Source organism: Falco punctatus (genome assembly GCF_963210335.1).
Source record: "Falco punctatus genome assembly, chromosome: 6".
Lineage (NCBI taxonomy): Eukaryota > Metazoa > Chordata > Aves > Falconiformes > Falconidae > Falco > Falco punctatus.
In genome coordinates, this window is record NC_137585.1 from 18488792 (window position 1) to 18510589 (window position 21798).

A 21798-nucleotide genomic window follows, 5' to 3' on the forward strand; every position below is an offset into this window, starting at 1 on the left:
AGCCGGGGGGAGGTGGAGTCGCTTTATCGAGAGCCGAAGTGGAAATTTCCCCCTCAGTTGCCGGCTCCGCCGCGGAGGAGACTCCAGCCGGACTCGCCCGCCCTTGCCGCCCCGTGCCGCGTCCCGTGCGACCGCCTGCCGCCATGTCCAACTACATCCACGTCCCGCCCGGCTCCCCGGAGGTGCCCAAGCTGGACATCACTGTCAGCGAGCGGGAGGGGCCCGGCTACCGCCAGGGCGCCCTGCAGCTCCTGCGTCGCCTGCGGCCCCACTGGAGACCCGAGGAGGTGACGCTGCAGGTACGGGGGAGGCCGGGCGCGTCGCGGGGCCTACGCCGGGGACCCGGTGGGGGATGCGGCAGCCCCAGTTTGGGGACGGAGGGAAGGGAGAGAGGAAGGAAGGGGGGAGGGCGGGCGGCCATTGTGCGGGGGAGCTGCCGCCTCGCTTCCTTCCCCTCCCCCTCCCTCTTCGCTCTCCAAATGCAGCCCCCTGCGCTGAGCCTCATTTGCCAGGCAGCCTGGCGGCGGGGCGTGTCGGCGCGGTAGCATCCCCTGCCCCCTCCCGGCCCTCCCCACCGCCCGCTTCCCCCTGCCTTTCGTGCCCTCCCGCTGAAACTTGGCTCCCCCCGTTAGCTGAGGGGAGAGCTCTGCCACCCGCTCACGGCTGCCGTGAGCTTCGCCCTCGCCGGGCCCGCGCCGAGCGCGGCGTGTTCGTACAGCGGGGGGGCACTGGCCGCCTCCTCGGGGCAGAGGAGGGGCAGGGCAGCCGGAGGAGGGGGCGGCTGGCTGCTGCCGCCGCGCTGCCTACGCCGCCGCTGCGGGGGGCGGCCGCTGAGGTAACGGCCGCCGGGACGCTGGGCGCTCCCCGGGGCGCCATCGGCGGCAGAGCCCTTGGCGGGCTCGCCCCACGCCGACACCCGTGGTAAGTACATACAGACGCCTGCCCTGGATTCGCTGCGGGGTTTGGGTTGAGACTGGCGGCGTCTCCGTGAGTATCGGCCTCGGTAACGGCCTTGCTTGCGTCTCGTAGCCTTGCCGGCGCGCAGGAGTGCCGCCGCGGAGCTCCGGTGTGCCGTAGGTGAGCGGGCGTTCCTCTTCGCGGCGAGTCCGCTGCTCGAGGAGTGGCTGCTTTGTGCTTCTAGAATATACTTAACCTGGCCGCGCACAAGTCATCAGTCAATTTAGCTGGCTAAAATACCTGTTCGATTGCAGCCTATGTTCACTTGTGCGTTTTATTATATGGTCGTAAACCGCATTGTTCAGCAGTTGCTAATCTCTGGAAGCGTCTTCTTTTAGTGAAGTTCCTCTGGAGAGAGCTGCTGAAACTCATTTGTATGGAGAAACTGAGTACGTTGAGGTAATCGCACGTAAGTTGACTGAATTTTTCTGGAGTTTATTGATCGGAAAAGAAGCTTGACACATACCAATCCAGTTAGTACGAAAATAAAGCTGATCAGGTTTTTCAAACTAATTTTTTTGAGGGCTGTAACCATAAGTTAAGCACAGGCCCACCATCTTGAAGGTGCAATGCAGATAGGTTTGCTACATGTCATGCTAAACAGGGTTGTTAGACTTAATAGAATTGTACACTCTCAAGTTAGAAGGGACGGCTAAGGATCACAGAGTACAACTCCCTGCTCCTTGCAGGGCTACCTGAAGTTATTAATTTTCTTTATTTAGCTCTCTGATGAGGGTACCTCTCAACAGAATATTCTTCTCTCTCTCATGCAGGATTAGTAATAAATGAAAACAGAACATTTTCTTACAAAGGACAGATGACTCAAGCGTTTTGGGAAAGTTCTAGTAGGTTTAAGGAAAAAAAAATGCTGCTTCCTTCCTCTGTCAACCCCTCTCCACCGCCTCTCCTCTGAAGAAGCAATTAACAGAATAAAAACCACTGGTACCATTGGTGTGGAACAGGGACTCATTTGACTGATCATGTAATAGACTGCTGTCTGGTTAGAGGTTTCTGTCTAAAAGTTGTCCAAGTTTTGTTTCAGCAAAGTTACTTTAAGATGGTAACTTTTCAACTTTCTGCCCCCCTCCTTTTGCTCCTTTTGAACAGAAGAACATCCTATGAAGCTCTTTAGTGGCCTTTTATTTTTAGCTCTTTGGTCTGTGTTTAAACTGGTGTGCGTTTGTAACAAGCGAGAACGCATGTGGTTTGAAACGAGTTGTATTACCACCATTACTGCTGCACTCTGTTTGCATGCATGTTACACGTGCATCGTGCGCAGTAAGATGCTGAAATGAAAGATTACTTTTTGTTAAGAGGATGGAGCGAACAGAAGGCCTGCCTTGGAGTTTCCTCATTAGAGGGGCATATGTTTAGGAGGGAGATGGAAATGGAGAATCATGTATTGCATGGAAAATATGCTTGACTAATCTGAAACAGCAGCATCATAGCAAAGTAGACAAAGAACACTGATAGGTGAGTGAACTACTGCTTCCTCTGTTGAACTCTGCTATTAGCTGCCTTTGCTCTTATTACTTCTTGGGTCTAAACAATTAGCAAAGAAGTTAGTCCAGAGTTTAACTTAAGAAAGTTAATTAACTTATCTTGCAAAAATACACCGTTTTGTGTCAAATTTAGTCAGCTAATAAACAATTTTGAAAGTGCAGTTAGAAAATTTTAATGCTTAATCCTCACTTTCTGTAAGATTTAGAAGTATCTAAAATCATGATTATATTTTAACATTGTTTTGATTTTTTTGCATCATGGCATGGAACGTAAATGTAGGACAGAGGATGAAAATAATTTAAATATTCAGTGCTTAAATTATTACTTTATTGTATTATTTATCAGGAAGTCTTTAGAATCCATAATTACTGCTGATTATTTGCCAGATCACAAGCAGCTCTACTGTAATGCATCTCCTCTATCTCAAGTAATATATGAATATCACTATGGAACGGTACAAATATTCAGGTTCTCTTACACTGATAAGGAGAAACACTGCTTTCCTGTCTGAACGCTGATCTTCGTGTAGATACTTTGTGCAGGTGTAATTGGAGCATGTACTAGGAGCTGCGGAGAAGTGGGTGTTATATTTTCTAGCCCTTAAATTCTTGATGTTTGCTTTCTCAGTTCTACAGTAACACAAAGCAATGTACTACTGCAGTTATTAAAATTATTAAAAAAATGTTACTAAAAGAAATTATGCTTTTTTTTGCAGCAGTTGCTTTTGATTCTGTAACAGCTGATTTTAATAATAAAATTGTAGAGTAATTCAGGTTGGGTGGGATCTCTGGAGGCCTCTCTCCCAAGCTGCTGAAAAGCTCACTGCTTGCTAAATCCAGAAATCGGCTGTGGTGCATGTGAGGAAATGTTTGGGTTTTTCTTTTCTTTCCTGACCAAAAATGCTCTTCAGAACTCAGTCAGGCCCTGTTTTGAGTTAGTAAGCAGCTTGAATTGTGACAGTGGACATGCAAATTTCTATATTCTGGGCAATTTGTTATTAATGAGGTATAAAAACATAATTGTTTTAATTCTTTACTGTCTTATATAGGTTGTATCACCCTTCTAAATGTAAAAACACAATCACAGTTTGGAATCCATTGGGCACCTTAAGAATTCTGTTTTTCCTCTCTTACGGCAGGATCAGTGTTCACTTACAGTATGGGAAAGTTACCACTTCAGAAAGTGCAGATTCAGGATTCTTTTATCCCATGACCTATTCTATGTCTTGGAGGTCTGATCGTAACAAAGGATTCAGTAGGCTAATACATAATTTGCTCTCTGTAGTGTAACGTTCTGATCCAGGAAAAATAATCTGTATTTCTTCTTGTTCTGAAATAATCTTTACCATTGAGAATAAAGGCTGCTTGTTTTTGTGGGTGAAAATGCTTAATATTAATGAACGTTATATCATTAATTGGATAGACCAGCATGGTATCTTATTTGCAGAAAAAGATGGCTGCAAAATCCCTGAGATCTAAAATAATAACAATGATATGCTATCTAACAGTGCTCTTGTCATTGCCCAAACCTGACGCTTTTGCAAAAGTGATTGAATTCTTCAGTAAGACAACCCCCAGGCCCCTGCCAAATCCTGCAAGCTCCTGTCATCTCCAGAGAAGTGTAATTAACTTTAGGTTTTTATTCTCTGGAATAATTGGACCTTCCTTGTTTTCTGGCACTGGGTCTTTGTTGGCCTGATGTATATGTATGTCTGTGCACTTATCAACACTTTGCATGAGTTTACTACTGCAGCATGTACTACTACACGTTTCATCTGTAGCTATAAAATGTGAACATACAAGACAGAAGCTTGCTTATAAAGAATTGTACTTTAACCAGCACCCCCCCCCTTTTTTTTTTCTTTAATGTACCAGGTTAGCTTTTCTCCTTGTCTCTGCTTTTTCTTCCTGACTTGTGCTCAATAGCTTTGCTTCAGGCAGTAATTTCTGGCTGCTTCTCTTAATATTTTTTTTTGGCTTGTCTCGCTCTTGGTGTTTTCTTTGTAACAAACTATGATTAGGTTCAAATTTCTGAACTAGTTAAAATACTTCACAGTTTATTTAAACAGACCGAATGTGGGTTTTAAAGCATTGAAATAATTGAATGGAAACAGAAAATGTTAGTCTTTGAGAAACAAAGTAACTTTTTGTTCTATATCTCTATGTCATTACATTTTTCGAAAGAGATTTTTATTGCTTAGCTGGGTTTAGGACATGATGCTCTTCAGCAGTTGTGAAAGTAGTTACCTAGTAAAGAGGAAGGACTGATTTCACAGATTAACATCCTGAAGTGCTAATACCTCTACATGGAGAAGTGATGAGTTAAAGTATAAGAAAAGTTAGTTACAGAATGGGCTGCATTGCTCATGTGTTGTGGAAAAACTGTAATTTGAGGTGTGCCTTGGGTGCAGGGTCACAGTAAGTGATAAATGTAGGCAGTATTAGCTGTCAGTTGAAGCTGGGCTGATTTCTCTGTTCTTTTGAAGCTTGATCACTTCAATCCCTTGCAGTAAAGGTTTTTTTTCGTTCTATCAATGGGTGGGGCAGCAATCAGGCATGAAGTGACCTTTTGTGCAATTAGCCCCTTTACAGTGCATGATGTCATTACAGTGCATGATGTAATCCAGTTGTGCGTGCTATAGGTGTGTTTGTATTGATAACTCAGGTTCTAATGACAGAGAACATTTGCTTAGGCACAGTTTAGATCTGACTGTGTAGTGGCATATTAGTTCCTGTTTGTATTCCCCCCTATTATATGGCCATTTCATGTCAAAATTTTCCAGGGGGAGGAGCAGCAAATTAATTTTTAAGAGTTAGAATAAAATCTTAGACTTCTTTTGTACTAACTGAATTTTTGTGATTTGTCTGTAATGGTTTTCATTTACACGAAATCTGTAAAAAGATCTAAAACAATTCACCACTTTAAAAGTCTTAACTAGTTACCTGACATTGACTGTTTTCAGGCAGGACAATGGTCTTCAGAAACAAGGCGAAAAATACATAATTTCTCTGGGGTGCTCTTCTGACATAAACAAGAGGAAACTTTCTCATCTTGTCATGCATTTAGGTCCAAACCAGTCCTTGCAAGGTGTGACATATCCGTAGCATTTTATAATAGACTACTGAATGTAATTTTAAATGGCATTTTTATTGAGGATGTGAAACTTCAGTTAAGACCTTAACTTACTGGCTCCCTACTAGCTAAATGGTCTTGTTTGTGATCATCTGACCACCAGAATCACATAGATCATGGCTTTCACCTGCTGAGTGTAGTGATCTAGAGGAGGTAGCTCCACAGCCTGGAGACCTTTGAATGATCTTGTAAGCCCTGCTGAATATATGAGAATTTACCTAAGTTCTGTATTTTCCAGTAGTTGTACTTAAGTTTTTTTATGACTAGCTACTGGAATGAATTTCTTGAGAGGTTGTACTTGTGGATGTACCTGTATAGACTATACTTTGGCAGAAAAAAAATAAGTTAAATCTTACAATACAAACTTCCAAGTTTTGTGAGCATTAAAGAAGCATGTATTAAAACTCTTCTTGTCTGAAGATCTAAATGTGCGATTGGGGTTCAGCAGCAGAATCTGGGGAATCCCTGCTTATGCTGAAACTTCACATCACTGTTCTGTTTCTACAGCAGTACAACATTGTTTTCTGTATTTCTCCTCCTATGGCTGTAATAACCAGTCTAGATGGAAAAAATCTGTTTGGTTTTACATCTATTCTGTGAGTGGTAAGTGCTTTCTACTTTGCCTCATCACACTTTTTCTGCCTATTCATGCTTGATACTAAATTTGATACCACTCACTCTTTTGAACATTTGGAACAGTAGGGTCAGATACAAGCTTTCCTTGAACCATCTGCTTATGAAATGGAAACATAATCATCTCATGCCTTTTTCAGGAATCTAGTAGCCTGACTGTTGCTGATAGTTTACCTTAAAAGCACTCTTGTCCTAAAGATGCTTCATGTCTTGATTGAGTTTTCTCTGCTCTTCCTGGACTCACTTGGCCTGTCCTGTGCCTGCCATGTACTGAAAGTACTTATTGTAATGTGATAAGTACATAACACAATAATTACATTTTTGCAGATTGCAAGAGTATCAGATTCTTGCTGGATTTTTTTATGCATTGCATTGTGTTCTTGACTTCTGTTGGTGCTCTGTAATTTTTATTCCCAGAATTTTCTACCTGCTAATGTTCTGTAGACTCTTCCATCTTCTTCCACATGGCCTTGAGAGTTTACTGATTATTGTGTCCATGTCATCAGAGTCCATTCTCTGTTTATGCCACTCAGCTGATGCTTTTGTTACACAACTTGGTTTTGCCTTGCTGCATCTCAGGTTATGTTCCAGGCAAGCTGTTCTAAGCTGATTCTTTAAATGCTACAGTAGAGGCATTCTGAATAAAAGAATAAAGCGAGTATTGTGTTCTTCTACTGGTAGAAAACATTAGATGTTTTCTCATCATGGAATATGGAAATCGTCTGCTCTGAATAATGTTGTTAGAAAAGTAAGTAAACCCTTCTGCCTTTTTAAGAAGCAGTAACTAAAATACTCCTGGGTGTAAATTACTTAAAGCAGCATGTTACAAATAGATGCTAATAAGTAGAGCTCCTAAATTATCAGTTGAGGGAGTCCAATTTCCATGTTGTAGATTCCTGTTTGTTAACGCTAATGAGACTTTTTAAGGGCATAATAGACCTGTGTAGGATGACAAAAGCTGTACAGTTTCTGTAAGCAAGTCAAATTCTTACTGTGTATTCGCATAAGCACTATTTAAGGTCTGATGTTTGTAATATCACTCTTTCTGATGACCTTAGAGCCTTGTCTTTTTAGTGCAATTCTATATGGAGGGAAAGGCAAGCTTCTACTTCTTACAAAACAATCTTCTAATGAAAACAGTAGCACAAGTTCCAGTGATTTGAAATAGTGCTGTTGAATGTTGGGAATTGCTGCCTATTTTGTTTGCCACCTTTGCCATTCAGTAAATACAACAAACTCCTTTTTCTTCAGAGGGGCTAGTGAATTTTATGACTAATTTTGATCCTTCTTAGTTCAATAGAACTTTTCTTTTGACCGTGCAATGACAGGATAAGAGCTTTTTCTAATGCTCAGTTTCAGACGTTTTAATTTTAAGTATGGTAGCCAAAATACGTGTCAACTTGTTTGACTGCTCGACACAAATCACTTCTGCAATGTGCTCTTTGAACTTTTTAATGAGTTAATTCTCGTTTTATGCTAAAATGTATGAAAATTGGTATTTCTGCATTGATTTGCCATATTGGAGTGCTGTGTCCAGTTCTTGATCCCCCAGTGTGAGGAAGATACAGGCTTACTGGAACAAGTCCAGCAAAGGGCCATGAAGATGACTGAGGAATCTTTCATATGAGGAGAGGCTGGGACTGTTTGGCCTGGAAAAAAGAGGTCTGGCAGGGGTCTTACTGATACGTATAAATACCTGATGGAAGGGAACAAAGAAGAGGGAGCCAGAGTTTTCTCGGTGACAGACAAGGCAATAGGCACAGAATAAAATACTTGTGAAATTCTATCTGAACACAAGAATATGCTTACTGTGAGGATGGTAAAACACTGGGACAGGTTGTAGTATCTCCATAATAAGTGGAGACTTCACTAGCCACAGTCCTGGACAACTGGCTGTAGTTAGCCCTGGGTGAGCAGGGAGGTTGAACTAAGTGATTACAGGAGGTGCCTTCTGATCTAAATAGTTCTGTGACAATACGCTTAGAAGGGGGAAGGTTATGAATGAAGACATGATATTATGAAGGTGTTATTTTGTGATTTACAAGCCATACTTGAAACGCATTTAAGTACTGCGTGTTCAAATTAGGTAACACTGCTCAAGCACATCATCCTTCTCTTGATACAGGGCCTGTGTATTGTTGCAACAATATGCTTATGTACACAGAGAAAACTTAACATCTGCATAAGCATCAAGCAACAGAATGGGGTAGTGTTAGAGTACAGTGGTATTTTTTAATGTGAAAACTAGTATCTATGGTGCTAAATGGTATAGTTTTCTTAGTTGTGCTGATTAGCATTTAGTTGCTATGAAGACTGTCTAAGACAGGATTCTTTGTTACAGGTCTCCCACTGTGGGTTATTAAAATACTAGGTAGTAATAAAATGTCTGTAAATTGTAAAGTCTTAATTTTGAGTCAATCAAGGATGTTTTGTAAGCAGGTTTATTTGAATTTATAGTTACCCTGTGTAGATGAAAGGTACATAATTTGCTGAATCTGCTTGTGCAAGACTGAGTGTAACTGTTTTGTAACTGTTTTGTATCCTCTGCTATTCTGCATCTTCCCTCAGGAACTTGAGCTGTTTCTTGTTACTTGTGATGACAACTAAAGCTTCCCCAGTCCTTTTCTGCATTTATTGATGAGTTTAACCTCATTACATAGGGATGCTGGGGAAAGCAAAGCATAATTGTTAAAATGCTATGTGTTCCACTGCAAAACTGTTGTCTTTTCCTAAATTGGGAGACTTGACCTGACCTAACTTCAGAATTCTTTTCTTTGAGTTAAAAAAAAGTTGTTCTTAATGCTTGGATTTCTCTAAACCCCTGAGATTTGGAAATAAACTGTCATTTGTGTTTGAATTATGCTACTTCACTTCTCAAAATGAAGGCCACCTCTTGGAGAATGGGGAAAAAAAAGTCAGTTTGAGTTGTGTTTTGCTTTAAAAACAAACACCCCCATGCCCAAACAAAATGCTCAAGAAAAAAACCCCACCCAAACCATCTAGGGTTCTAAGGAATGGTGATGCCTATAGAAGTTGCCCGTTCTTAATGTGTATTTTTAACGAACATAGTTTTTCATTAAATATTAAGGTTTAGGATAAGATCTGAAATGCAACAGACTGCTCCATTTGTCAGTATTTTTGTTCAGGGCCTGACTTGGGGATTGAGGGAGAAGACATGGAGGAGGATGTGTGAATGGACATCAGTAAATCAGGAGTTCCAGCTGTTGTCATTGAACACTTAGTATTCTAGTTCTGATAAACAGGTTTCATCTTTCAGCTAATTTTCTGACTTCTGTTACAATTAGGAATTAAATCTATGCAGGGTCTTCAGGTTGCCTTTAAATAAAAGCTGCTTGCAGCTTCAAGGACCTGTGTAGTTTGAAAAAAATCCTAATACAAGTGATCAGACCGTATTTCCATTTGTCTCTTGTGCATGTGGTGGAAGAGTTAACTAAATGAGAATTAATGATGAAAGCGCTGCCTAAAGAAAGGTGTTAATTTAAACTTGCAGGATGTCCACTCAAGGGAAAATTGTGTATGTCCTAACTGTATGGTAACCAACTTGAAGCTACTTCTTGCTGCTTGCTTGTTTTAGCAGAAGGTCCTGAAAGGATATTTTGTGCTTTGTGGGCGCGTTTATTCTCTTTTTAAATGAAGTTTTAGGTAGGGTTTTGGGGGCAACGGAGTGGGAGAAGAGGGCATGACTGTAAACACTAAAAAAAAATAATATTTGAACTTCTGTAAATTAAAGTTGCTGTGAGAACCTTCACATTAAATGGTTTGCTTCTTATGTTGAAGACTGCTCAGTAGTTAGGAGAACATTAATGTTCATGCTTGTGATGTTGCTTTTCATCCGAGAATGATAATGGCTTGTCATTTGGTCACATACCTGACAGCTAGAGTTAATAGGGGTAGTGCTCATTTAGCCAAGTCCCTAAGCATTCAGTGTGAGTTAACAGAGTGCAAAGCATTTGGAAGTGCCAAACATCTGTTTTTTGAGCTGTAAAATTGTCCTGGGCTGTAGGAGATTAAGAACTGCTGTGCTACTCTTGCAGGCTTTGAGTGGGATTTCAAATGCTTGACTATGTGCGACTGGTTGCACACAGCCCAGTAGCTCAGGGTTTGGTCTGCTTTTCAGGCAGCATCTGCAAGAGTTCAGCCTGTATAATGACAATTTTAGGCCTCATCATCAAATGTGAAAGGAGAAGCAGCATTTAACAAGTGTGTTTTTTCAGTCCACCTCTCTTTCCATGGCTGGGAACGTGCAGTATCCATATGTTCATCGTTATTTGAAAGGCAGTGAGTAGGTTATCATTAGATGTAACCATAATGCTCTTTAATTATTTTTGTAAAAGTTACTTGCTTCATCTTCTGCATATTCAGGCATCAGTGATGAGACAGGTCAAAGTCTAGTAGCTTTTATGTGCATCTTAATGATAAGGGCTTACAATGCCTTTTTAATCTTTTAAATAGTGTGTACCAGTTATGAAGTAAAATGGGAGGATAGTGGCTGTTATCAGAAGCTTTTAAATTTGGAATGGTACTTAAGGCTAAAGACTAGGATTTTGAATTTTAAGTACTGTCTCAAATTTGTAGAGGAGCCAAGTTACTTTAGGAGTTGTTCTCAACCAGTAAAACCTTAGGGCTAGTGGGAAGGTGATAACAGCCAAACTTGAACTGTTTGACTGGAATTTTGCTTTTTGAAAGGAGCAGCTTAGAACTCCAGGAGCATCTTTCACTAGTTGTGCACTGATCAGCAAATACTGATGTTCTGAAGTGCATCAAAGTTTTTGTTTCTGTGCTGCCTGTATTCGTGACTCTTAATGTACTTGTTTAGGATTGCTGCCTTGTTGGGTCTCCGATTTCAGCCATTTTTTAAAAATTCATCAGTTTCAGAGTGGTTATGTAAAAACTCTTTTTACAATACCGAGCTTTCAGTTACTGCCTTTTACATGTCTTATTTCTGTAGTTCACTGTAGCATGTTTTCATGTTTTCCTCTTCATGTGTCACTGGTAAAAATGCCTGCAATTTTCTTCATGACTTTTCTGTTTCTTAAGGAGTTCTTTTGTTAATGCTCGATCTAGTAAACACTTGTGCGTTGTGAACTGAAGAATAATCCTGGATTGTTTTCCTTTGAAAATGCAGATGCAGATCTAAGTTGTTTATGCGTTATTTCTGTTTTTCAGCTGTTCACTGATGGAATCACCAATAAATTAATTGGCTGCTACGTGGGTGACTTAACAGACGATGTCGTTCTAGTTAGGATTTATGGAAATAAGACCGAGCTCTTAGTAGATCGAGATGAGGAAGTGAAGAGTTTCCGTGTGTTGCAGGCCCATGGCTGTGCACCTCAACTATACTGTACTTTCAATAATGGCCTGTGCTACGAGTTCATGCAGGGAGAAGCACTGGATCCAGAGCATGTATGCAATCCAGATATTTTCAGGTAAGCTTTTAATGTTCTTATTATTTCATTATTCAAGTTCTGTGATGCATTTATGGTGTTCTGACAGGTCTAAAGGATCTCGTGCTTATTTAAGAGCAGGCAAAAAAGTTACATTTCTGTAAGCCTGCACTGAGTTACGTTCACACTCTTCTTGACCAGCTCACTGTCCTCTTAGTTAAAATGGTATTTCAGTGTTGAACAAATGATCCTTGCTGTTTCCCCAGAAGACTATGCTTTTTAGAAGTCTGTTAGTTGTGAATATTTAACATTTGCACATTACCATTAGGGAGATCATTTAACAGGGAGCTGTAAGGGGCTGGACTTGATTAAAGCAAGTACTCATTGTTCTGTTTTTTAATACTTTCCTGTTGTGAATAAGTTAAAGATAGTCTTCCATTGAGAAGTAATTTTATAAACTCTTTCCATTGAACAGAAAGTGCTGATGTCTTTCAGATTTTAGTTTTTTCGGTATTTGCCTAACAATGGCAGCTAATTTGATTTCAGCTAAAGATAAGCAAGTTGAAGAGTAGACTGTAAATACAGGTGAAGTCTGCATGCTGTAACTGAACTCCAGTAGTGCTGCTAATGACCTTTTGAGTCTGGCAAGATGCTATCCTGTAGCTGTGCTGCTCTTGTTTAAAAACCTTCTTTGGATTCCCTTGCTGCATTTTCCAGTTTTTCTGTTAAATATATTGTAGTTGTCTTCCTACTAGGAAAAATATGATGCAAATATGCAGACTGTCAGATATACATTAAATATAACATTAAATTAAACTTTTTTTTTAGACTTATTGCAAGACAGCTTGCTAAAATCCATACTATTCATGCACACAATGGATGGATCCCTAAATCTAATCTGTGGCTGAAGATGGGGAAGTACTTCTCTCTCATACCCACAGAATTTGCAGATGAGGAAGTAAATAAAAGGTAGGCATTTCACTGTATGCTTTCCCGACTTCCATTCTTTCTGGCTGAGGGGTAGAAGAGTACTTAAAAAAATAGGTTAGCATTATCACATAATGTTAGGTTTATAAAACTTAGTTATGTTTTATTATTGTATACTTCAGTAGCTGTATATATGTCAAATATGGTAAGGAAAGTATTTAAAATTCATTTGGTATATTGTGTTCTTGGTTTGATTGGTCATTTGATCGTAGTTTTCTTACTCTTTCTAAAGAACCAGCATCAAGTCACATACTTCTTTAGGTAGTTGAATCTCAGTAGTTTTTAAGAGAACCATCAAACTCACACCTCTGAGGTGAATACTGAAAGCATGTTTCCTGGGCTTGCAGGAGTACTGCTGCTTGTCCATTCTAACCTGCACCTCTTAGCTGTCTTGTATTTGTTCAGTTTATAAGTTTGTCCTAAACTAGGTGATGTAAAAGTGAAGTTAATGAAAAAGGGTGATGGGATGAGCTCCCAAAGTGTTTTCCAGAGGAGGAAAAGGTATCCAGTCATTCTATTCGTACTCCATGATAGTACAGATCTAATGTTGTCACCTGGGTTTAAGGTTTATTTACACTTTGTTTTATATCATGCCAATACAGCTCTTGGAGTTGTAAATCGAACTGGCTTTTTTGCCTTTTTTTTCTCTTTAGGAGCTTAGCAAAATATTTTCAGAGGGTCCTACTGTCAGTCACAGGAAGTTTGGGATGAGAGGAACAGCAAAACTAGGAGCAATGTTTAACGTAACTGAATTTTCTGTGCTGCAATCTGTAGCTTGAGTTGAAGATAGTGTTTCTCAGGGAGTGGAGATGACACTTTTAAGCTAAAACTCTTAATTCATAAGTGTTTGTACAATATCATCAAACTTTGTGGCATTCAGGAAGTAGATTCCAGCCTAAAAGCATTTTTTGTGAAACTTTTTTGAAATCACTGATGCCAACTGCCCTTCTTGCTGCTTTGTAATTAAAGAATGCTCTAGCAAAGTTCATTTTTTTTCTTTTACAATGTAAAAATCTTAAACTGAGTAATTAATTAAAAATTAATTAATCTAGAAGATAAAATGACTACCTATCGTAAGCATATTTACGATGGCTGGAACTAAATGTTGAATTTCTTATGTATAGATACATATAGTGCTTAGTACTTACTGTTGTGTATTCTTGAAGTAATGTGAACAAAAAATGAATGAAATCTGTGTTATAGCCCTTTTCATCCTGACTCCTTTAAAAATGTGCAGGATTGCATTCAAGTTCTACTGATTTTTGGACTACTGACATGATTACAGCATAGATAATCTTCAGAGAATAGGTTTTTTGGCAGGACAGAGGGAAATAATTGTCGTAATTAGACTGCCATTGTGCCAGGGGAAAAAGTGCCTTGGCTTGGGAGAAGGTCTATTGAATTATTTGCAAAAAAAATGTAGAGGAAATAAGTAATTTCATTACAAATACTTGGTATGGAACACGCAGTACTAGATATTAACTCTCAAACTTACACCTGAAAAGGTTTTTAAGTGACATTCCAAGTCCTCAAGTTCTTCAGGAAGAGATGGCCTGGATGAAGGAAAGACTGTCAAATTTAGGATCACCAGTGGTACTCTGTCACAATGACCTGTTGTGTAAGAATATTATTTACAACAAGAAACGAGGTAGGTATTGAACTAAACAGTAAGTATGTTTATGCTTGTAGTTGCATTTGCTGTGTCAGTGTCATTTTACTGATTTGTTCAAGTGAACTTGGTTTGAATTTTTAAGACTCAGTGTAATGGTAGTGGTATCTGTGTAAATAGTAAGTTGCTTGATTAGCTAACTCTCATCTGTATGTTATTGTACTGAGGAACGGTGTTGATGTTCCTTGTTTTTTCTTTAATGGATTTGTTAATCCCTAGCCAGCCTGTATGACTACGCTTCAAAGTATGTAATTGTTCATGTTAATTCAATTCCAGTCATATAAAGCTTTTAGGAAGAAAAAAAATAATCATACAAGCATAGAAAGTAACCTGAAGACATAGTCTCCTATAATATGTGTATTGTTCTGGTTTGTGATTGTGGGAAGACGCTTTCATAGTGAAGTATCTTAGTGATACTCAATATTGCATTCAGTGATTGTTTTTCTGTGTGCGGTACATAGGCATCTTAAAGATTTCTTCTGTAAATACATGAAATTTAAGCAGTTGTAAGCAGTACGTGTCTTAGCAAAGATGATTTTTTTTGTTTTATTATAATACATGTTATTCATACTTCATGTTACTAAGGAATGCCTTTATTAAAATCTGTAAAGCTTCTGTATAAACTCAGTTTCTTTTATTTCTTGATTTTAGTGGCTGAGGGTCAGTTACTAAATGAATTAGGATATTAAACCAAAATAAGGCAAACTTGCAACACTAAAATAGCTGTTGCGCAGTAAAAACGCGCAACTTTCCTTCCATTTCAAATAACTGAGCTCAGCAAATTCATCAGGTTAGACCAGGTTTTTCTTTTGGAGTAAGGTTGTTATATTCCTTTTAGTAGCTTCGTATTTGTTTGAAGCAAGTCGTCTTCATCAGTCATCGTTGATCTTTGACCTCTTAAGCTTGTGTGCCTTAAGTTCTTAAACTAACAAAAACGTGCTGGATTGTAGTATGAAAACTGGCTGTGTATGTATAACGAATTTTTGCATCAGGTATGCACTGAATGGATGTGAAATGAGAAAGTCTTCTGGTGGTTTGTATGCAGGTTTCCCTCTGAGAAATGCCACTTTTGACTTCTAGTTAATATAGGTATATACATATATATATGCCTGTACAGTGTTATTAATATACACTTTAAATGCTAAGAATTCAATACCAGACTTCAGTGGATTTACTTGGTTTCAATGACTGATTATAGTTTTGCATATGCAGTGTGTGTGAACCATGGAAGGTATGCACAAAAATTGGCTTGTGGTCTTATACACATTGGAGTTGTGATATTGTAGTAACAAAAATACATCTTTTTACTGTGTGAAATTTTTTAGTGCTGAAACTACCTTGAGTTTTAGCATTCCAGAACAGACCCATTGAGGTAAAAGTAATTTTTAGTTTCTTTTCATAGAAGAGCCGTGCTGGGGGTGGGGGGGAAAGAAACAAAACCCCGAAAAGCAAAAGACACCGCCCCCCCACCCGTGAAACAGAGGAATTCCTTTAAAGGGTTCTCTATCATGGTCAATAGGCATGAAGTTCCTAATTTAAAAACAAATGCTATATGCTTTTCTTTTTGTGAACAGAATGGAGGAAAAAAACAATGCCAGCAGCGCATCACTTAAGAGCAATTCTGCAATAACGAGTGTGTGAGTGCCTAGCTGTGAGTGAGTCTGGGGACAGGGTAGGGAGGAGGGAGGTATTTAAAGTTCTTTGGCTTCAAGCTAGCTGTAAACAGCTTGCAGGGGAGAAGAAAACTTGGGAATATGAAAGCAATATATTTATTAAAATTATATTGCACGTGTACTGTGTTGTAAAACTTTTGCAATCTGGGTACAGTAGATACCATCTTCATAGTAATCAAACCTCAGTGCCATCTGTAGAAAGAATATGCGTAATTTGAGAGCTGTTTTCTTGTCATGTACTTTTTACTGACCAAAAAATTTCAAGCTGTCTGTAGCACAATCTTAAGACGAGGAATGTGCTTTTAGATGTGGAAGCTCAGCTTTAACTGTAAATAAGCATGTATTGCTGGAATTCTGTTTAGCAGAGCAAAAGCTTTTATTGGTATACAAATAATTTTGCAAGAGCACAAAATAGAATCTAATTTAAAGATGTGCTTCATTAAGGATGGCATCAAACTGTATGAAGGTAGTTAACAACTTTATGTTGCTGTACTATTACTAAATTTACTCTTCCATCTACAAAGACTTCTGTGTATCAAAAAGACCTTGGTGAGCCTAAACTGGAATTGAGAGAGAGAACTGGTCAATTGGTCTTCTGGAATAACTACCTTTTTTTTTTTTTTCTTAATTATTCCTTCCCTTCCCTGCTCCCCTCAGTAAAGTTTGTGCAAAGCTGGTAGTGTTTTTGTGACTTTTCAGAAGCTGGCACAAAAGAAACTCAATTATTGGTTTTAATGACCCTGTATTTATCATGTTGTTTGTAAATGCTAAATCTGCACATTTACAAGGTGTGAGGTGGTCTGTGTTTAAGGTAAAGACTATCCACAGATACTAGGACTCCTGTCCATTGCAGTTAGAATTATTATGGGTTGTTCCAGTGCTTTGCTTTAGACTTGTCCTCTGCATTAAACTCATGTTAAGTTTTCAGATTTGAAAGAAAAATCATAGTTGTGCTATATATTGCTTTTAAGAAGAATTGGTCTCATGTTCTTAACTTTTATTTATGAGACTGGAATAGCATGTTGAGTGCTAGCATCATTTAATGGTGTTTCAGTCATCTGATTTGAATTTACTCATGCTGTGGCTGAGAGAACTCTGCCTCTTGCTGTTTTTCCTAATGTCCGTTTTCAGTCACTCAGGATATGAAAATCTGCAAGTGTTACTTTACATAACTGATAATTATCAGTGTTATCTACTTTTTGAAGGATATAACTCAGAGCTTCACATTGCTTTTAATTACAGGTGGATGTTGAAGTAGTCAAAATATGCTTGATACTGCTTATTTATACACTTTGTGTTCTGATGCTCTTAAAAGTGTGGTTTGTCGTTTAGGGTTGTGGGTTTTTTTTCCCCAATGTGACCTGGAGTTCCCAGAAATACCTGATGTTTTAAGAGTATTAAAATGTTTACTATTCAGTAAGACCAAGTACCAGTGTGTGTGTATATATATAATTTTTTTTTTGCCTGTATCTATATGTACTTTTCTTGAATGTATTAAAATTACCTGCCAGGAAGTTAAGTGTGTAGGTAGTTTTGTTCTGTTTAATCCCTCTGCCTACCCAATGTTTTCTATGATCTTTGGTAGGAGTCTGTGGGTGCTCAGTGCTTCTGAAGACTGAGGTATGTTTAAGGCTTCTGGTTTTGATCAAAAAGCTGTTTTATTTTGCAAAGCTATATTACCTATTTATAGCTAAAATTATTCCTTGGGTATATGACCCATTTGTGAATTTTGAGTATGTTCATAGCATAGATCATTGTCATTACTGAAGCTGTCTTCTAGGGCATCGGTGGCTCACCAGATGAGCAGGATGGGATGGAACTCAGGATATATCATTTTGCTGTGGTGACTACAGCTAGAACTTGCATGTTGAAAGTGCTTACCTTATTAAACCATTAAGAGTGAAGAGCAGTTAGAGAGGTGTCATCACCCTCTTACTTATCAGTTCCCTGAGGAGAACCCAACAGATGCTCTATGGAATACTACTTGATCTGTTAAAAAAAATTTCTGGTATACAGAGCACAACATAAGGATACAAATTGGAATACATGTAGTTTCTGTAGTTTATGTTGTATGTTGTCTACACTAGGAGACCCTTGGAAGAAAGGAATGTGTCTCGGCTTGAAATAGTCAATACTCTTGATCTGTCACGTGTCTGTTCCTGTTAATAACGGTAGCTTCTCCAGAGGGATGATAGAGCTTAGTTTTAAACCCTGTCTCCAATAAAATAAAAATGCATTTAGACTAGTGTCTCTTGTTGGTTTACCTGCTCTTTGTACTTTAGAAACCTCAAAACAAAAGCTAGCTGCTTAAAGATAATGACTTACATTAGAAGTAGCTTTCCCATATGAACTGCAATAAATTTAAAAAGTAACTTCTAATATTATGGATAAGTAAAAAAACTAATGCAGAGTCTCTTCTTCTAAAACAAGGTAGCTGGCACGTGTATACATCATGCACTTATGAAGAGGCAAACGTAGTTTTTGCTTTTTTTTTTTTTCAGTTTCACAGAAAGAGCTCTGCATCTTTATTCTGATCGTTCCTGTAAAAATTAAACTTAAGATTGAGTTCCACAGTAGCATGAGTCTCAAAGATGAGTAAAAATGCAGGACTTTTTCACTTTGAGTTTTTGTCTTATCAAATGTGAGTTTGCCAAATTTTCATCTGCTACAGATGAGGTATGGCATTGTTGCTGCCTGATGGTGCTGTGCACTGCCTGAAAGTTTATTACATCACTTGTTCACATACGGTTCCTCATAAAGGTGCATAATAACAGCCTCACCCATATCTTATTGAATGTAATAGTATTTATATCTGGAAGTAAGTGTTAAATGTTAGCTGTACATGAAAATGCATAATAGCACATAGGTATGTTCAAGATGAAATTTGCACATTAAAAATTCGAAGTATTTCTTATTGATACTTTGCAAGCAGACAATCTGCTATATTTGTATTTTATTTGAGGGAGGAAGAAAAAAAACCTTCTAAATAGAAGCAATATTAAGTGTTTGGGAGGCTGGGGCAGTGGAGTTCAGGAGATCAGTTGTGTAGCAGGTTATTAACCAGGGTTGGGCTATGCATTTTGACTGGCTTGTGACTTACAGGTGTTTCTTTTTAAACGTAGTATTACAGAGTTAGTGAGAAGAACAAGTGTATGAATCTGCTGTTCAAGCAGTGGCAGAAGTTAATCTGTGACAATGTTATAAGATCTTGGCTGCAGCTGCTGCAAAATTTCTTGTCCCTTCAGAGTTCTAGAGAACCTCAATTTTTCCATTGGCAACCAGATTTTCCTGGGAAGAGCTTGCCGCTTTGCAGGCTGTTTTCATGTTGGTTTGTCAGAGCCTAGAAGGTTTAACCTCATAACCTTGGTAAGCAATCCTCCCTTTCTGTGAAATTAAGGGTAAACTTTGACTCAGAGGATTGTGACTAAGTGGTTCTGTATTGTGGGGTTTAAAGTCCATTTTAAGTGCTTAGACAAGAAGATTTATCCATCTGAAAACGTTTAATATGTTAGTACTTCAGATGTGGCGAAGATGAGCTGCATAGGAAGGAACACTTCTAACATAGTTGTTACGTGATAACTTGGTCATGACACTTACCTGTCAAGACTGTTGTGTGTGATCGTGTGACATCCATAAATCATACGGAGGCAGTGTATTAGACACTTAAAATGCTTAGTCTAGGAAACAAACATACTCAAACGTGATTCTTGATTTACTTTTTTTTTTTACTTGGAGTTCTGATAGAATAAGTTTCTGTAAGATGTTCTAAGTCTTGTCAAGAAGATTGTTCGTTGTAATAGAAGGAATATGTTTTTATTGCATAAATATGCAGTTTGGTCATCAAAAGAATGGGTGTAATGAGGAAGAAGGGTACAACTGAAAATTACGCATTTTCAGCATAGCAGTGGAAAACGTAAGGGTTTACATTTTAAATATTCTAGTGCAAACTCCTTTTGTGACATTTTTAGTAATTTTGCTAGTTTCCCTTAAAATACCAGAGAGTTCTAGTTTTACCTAATCCACTGTATTAATGTTTTGACTGATGCGGTGTAGACATTCTTGAGCAGTTTCAATGCTACATTACCTGGAGTGAAGGATTTTCCCCAGCTTCACTGTAGGTAAATGCAAACCAGAAGCATTTGGGGCTATGTGCTGCTTTATCAGTCCTTGTTTACGTGACTCTACATAGTTGCATAGTTTTGAGGTCTTGAGGATTGTCTGATAGATTCTTGAGAGTAGTTTCAGCCAGATAAAAAAAGCAACAATTAAGAATAGTTTTGTTTTGTAAGTGTGGTTGGAGGAAGCTGGGAATATCAACGTGTTAAAGGAAATACGAACATGTTGCAATGTGTTAGTCCACTGTGGTTGCACACTTCTGTGAGAGTAAACAGGACTGTTCTTTTTTAAGTCGGGGAAAAAATGCTCTACTAGTTCTACATAAAATTTAAATAAGGAATCCTCAACTATATTTCTTGCTTTGAAGGTAAGGGATGCCCTCATGTGGTAGAAATAAAAAGTGATTCTGCTATTAGAGTTTACAAATAGAGAATCATAAGCTATAAGTAATTAAGCGCTTTCTTAAATTTATATTCAAGGGAATCTCGTCTCATAAAAGTCATAGCCTTACCCTGGAATGTTTTGAGTGCACACAACTGGGCACAAGGACAAGAAAGACAAGTGTGGTTTTGTTTTGTTTTTCCCCTAAAACTTCAAAGGACACCGAAGGATTAGGGCTGTGACTTCAATTGATACGGATGCTGATGTTGCTGCTATTGTGTCTCGCATAGGTGATGTGCAGTTCATAGACTATGAGTACTCTGGATACAACTACCTGGCTTATGATATTGGAAATCACTTCAATGAATTTGCAGGTAAAAATTGGATTTCTGAGGTAAAGGTAAATGTGTTTTAAAAAAAACTGTAATTTTTACACATTCTTTTTCTCTCTCTGTGTATCTGAATGCATGTATATAGCTGTTCATCTCATGATATCCTAATATATTAATGTCTGATCTTGCAGGCCAGTTATGCCCTTCCTCTGCAGTTCTGTTAACCCAGAAATGGGAACATCATGTCATAAATTTTGGTAGAGTTAGATAAATACAAAATTCACAGCTGTCGCAATATCATTCTGTGGAGTGACGTAGCAGAGACAACCCACTGTAATGAAATACTGCGGATGTATCTTTTACAGCATAGGTGTATATTGAGAACATGCTGTGTGGTTCCACAGTTCGAAATGGCAGGCTTATGTGTTTTTTTTGGTGACTTTGTGTGCGCTCGATACTTGCCCTTGAGACATGTCCTAAAATGAGAAGTAAAGGCACTAAGATTGTGCAACAGGAAAAAGGTGGGCTTTTAGGAGTAAGGTGTTGGTAGATTCATTCATTAACTAGTTCAAATTCTTTCAGTGAATGCCAATTCCATTTACTTTGTAAGAGCAATAACCTTGAGTGTATGCTGTGTTATTTCAGCAGAGAGGGCGACAGGAAAAGCCCACTTAATACATGATACAGATGGAAGTGCAGTATGGTGAAATTGGGAGCCTTAATCTTCTACCAGTTGTTGTTTCACAAATTGAATGTTAAGTCTAGGTAACTTAAAATTACCATGTATACACTGAATTATTTTTTTTAAGTTGTATAATTGGTAATTTAACTATCTGGAAAGCAAGTTAAATTATTTACAAAATATATTTGAGAGCTTCGGTTTTTCATCTGGGACTTCTTTTCAGAGTCTGACTACATCTTTAAGGAGCTAAGTACAGTAAGAAGACTAAACACACAGGTAAATTTTCTTGCCTATGAAGAGCAGTTGTGCTTCACCTCTGCTATTCTCT

The 21798-nt window shown here is 38.7% G+C and overlaps 1 protein-coding gene across 1 annotated transcript in view; it reads left to right on the top strand.

Annotated features, from left to right (window-relative positions):
* Window positions 1–11: 11 nt before the first annotated feature.
* ETNK1 (ethanolamine kinase 1) overlaps window positions 12–21798 on the top strand; it is a 33569-nt gene continuing 11782 nt past the window's right edge. The window contains exons 1-5 of the mRNA XM_080392202.1: window positions 12–299; window positions 11413–11672; window positions 12459–12599; window positions 14123–14265; window positions 20747–20830. Of these exons, the coding sequence (XP_080248328.1) occupies window positions 144–299; window positions 11413–11672; window positions 12459–12599; window positions 14123–14265; window positions 20747–20830 (784 nt within the window). The 5' untranslated portion in view covers window positions 12–143. The remainder of the gene's footprint in view (window positions 300–11412; window positions 11673–12458; window positions 12600–14122; window positions 14266–20746; window positions 20831–21798) is intronic.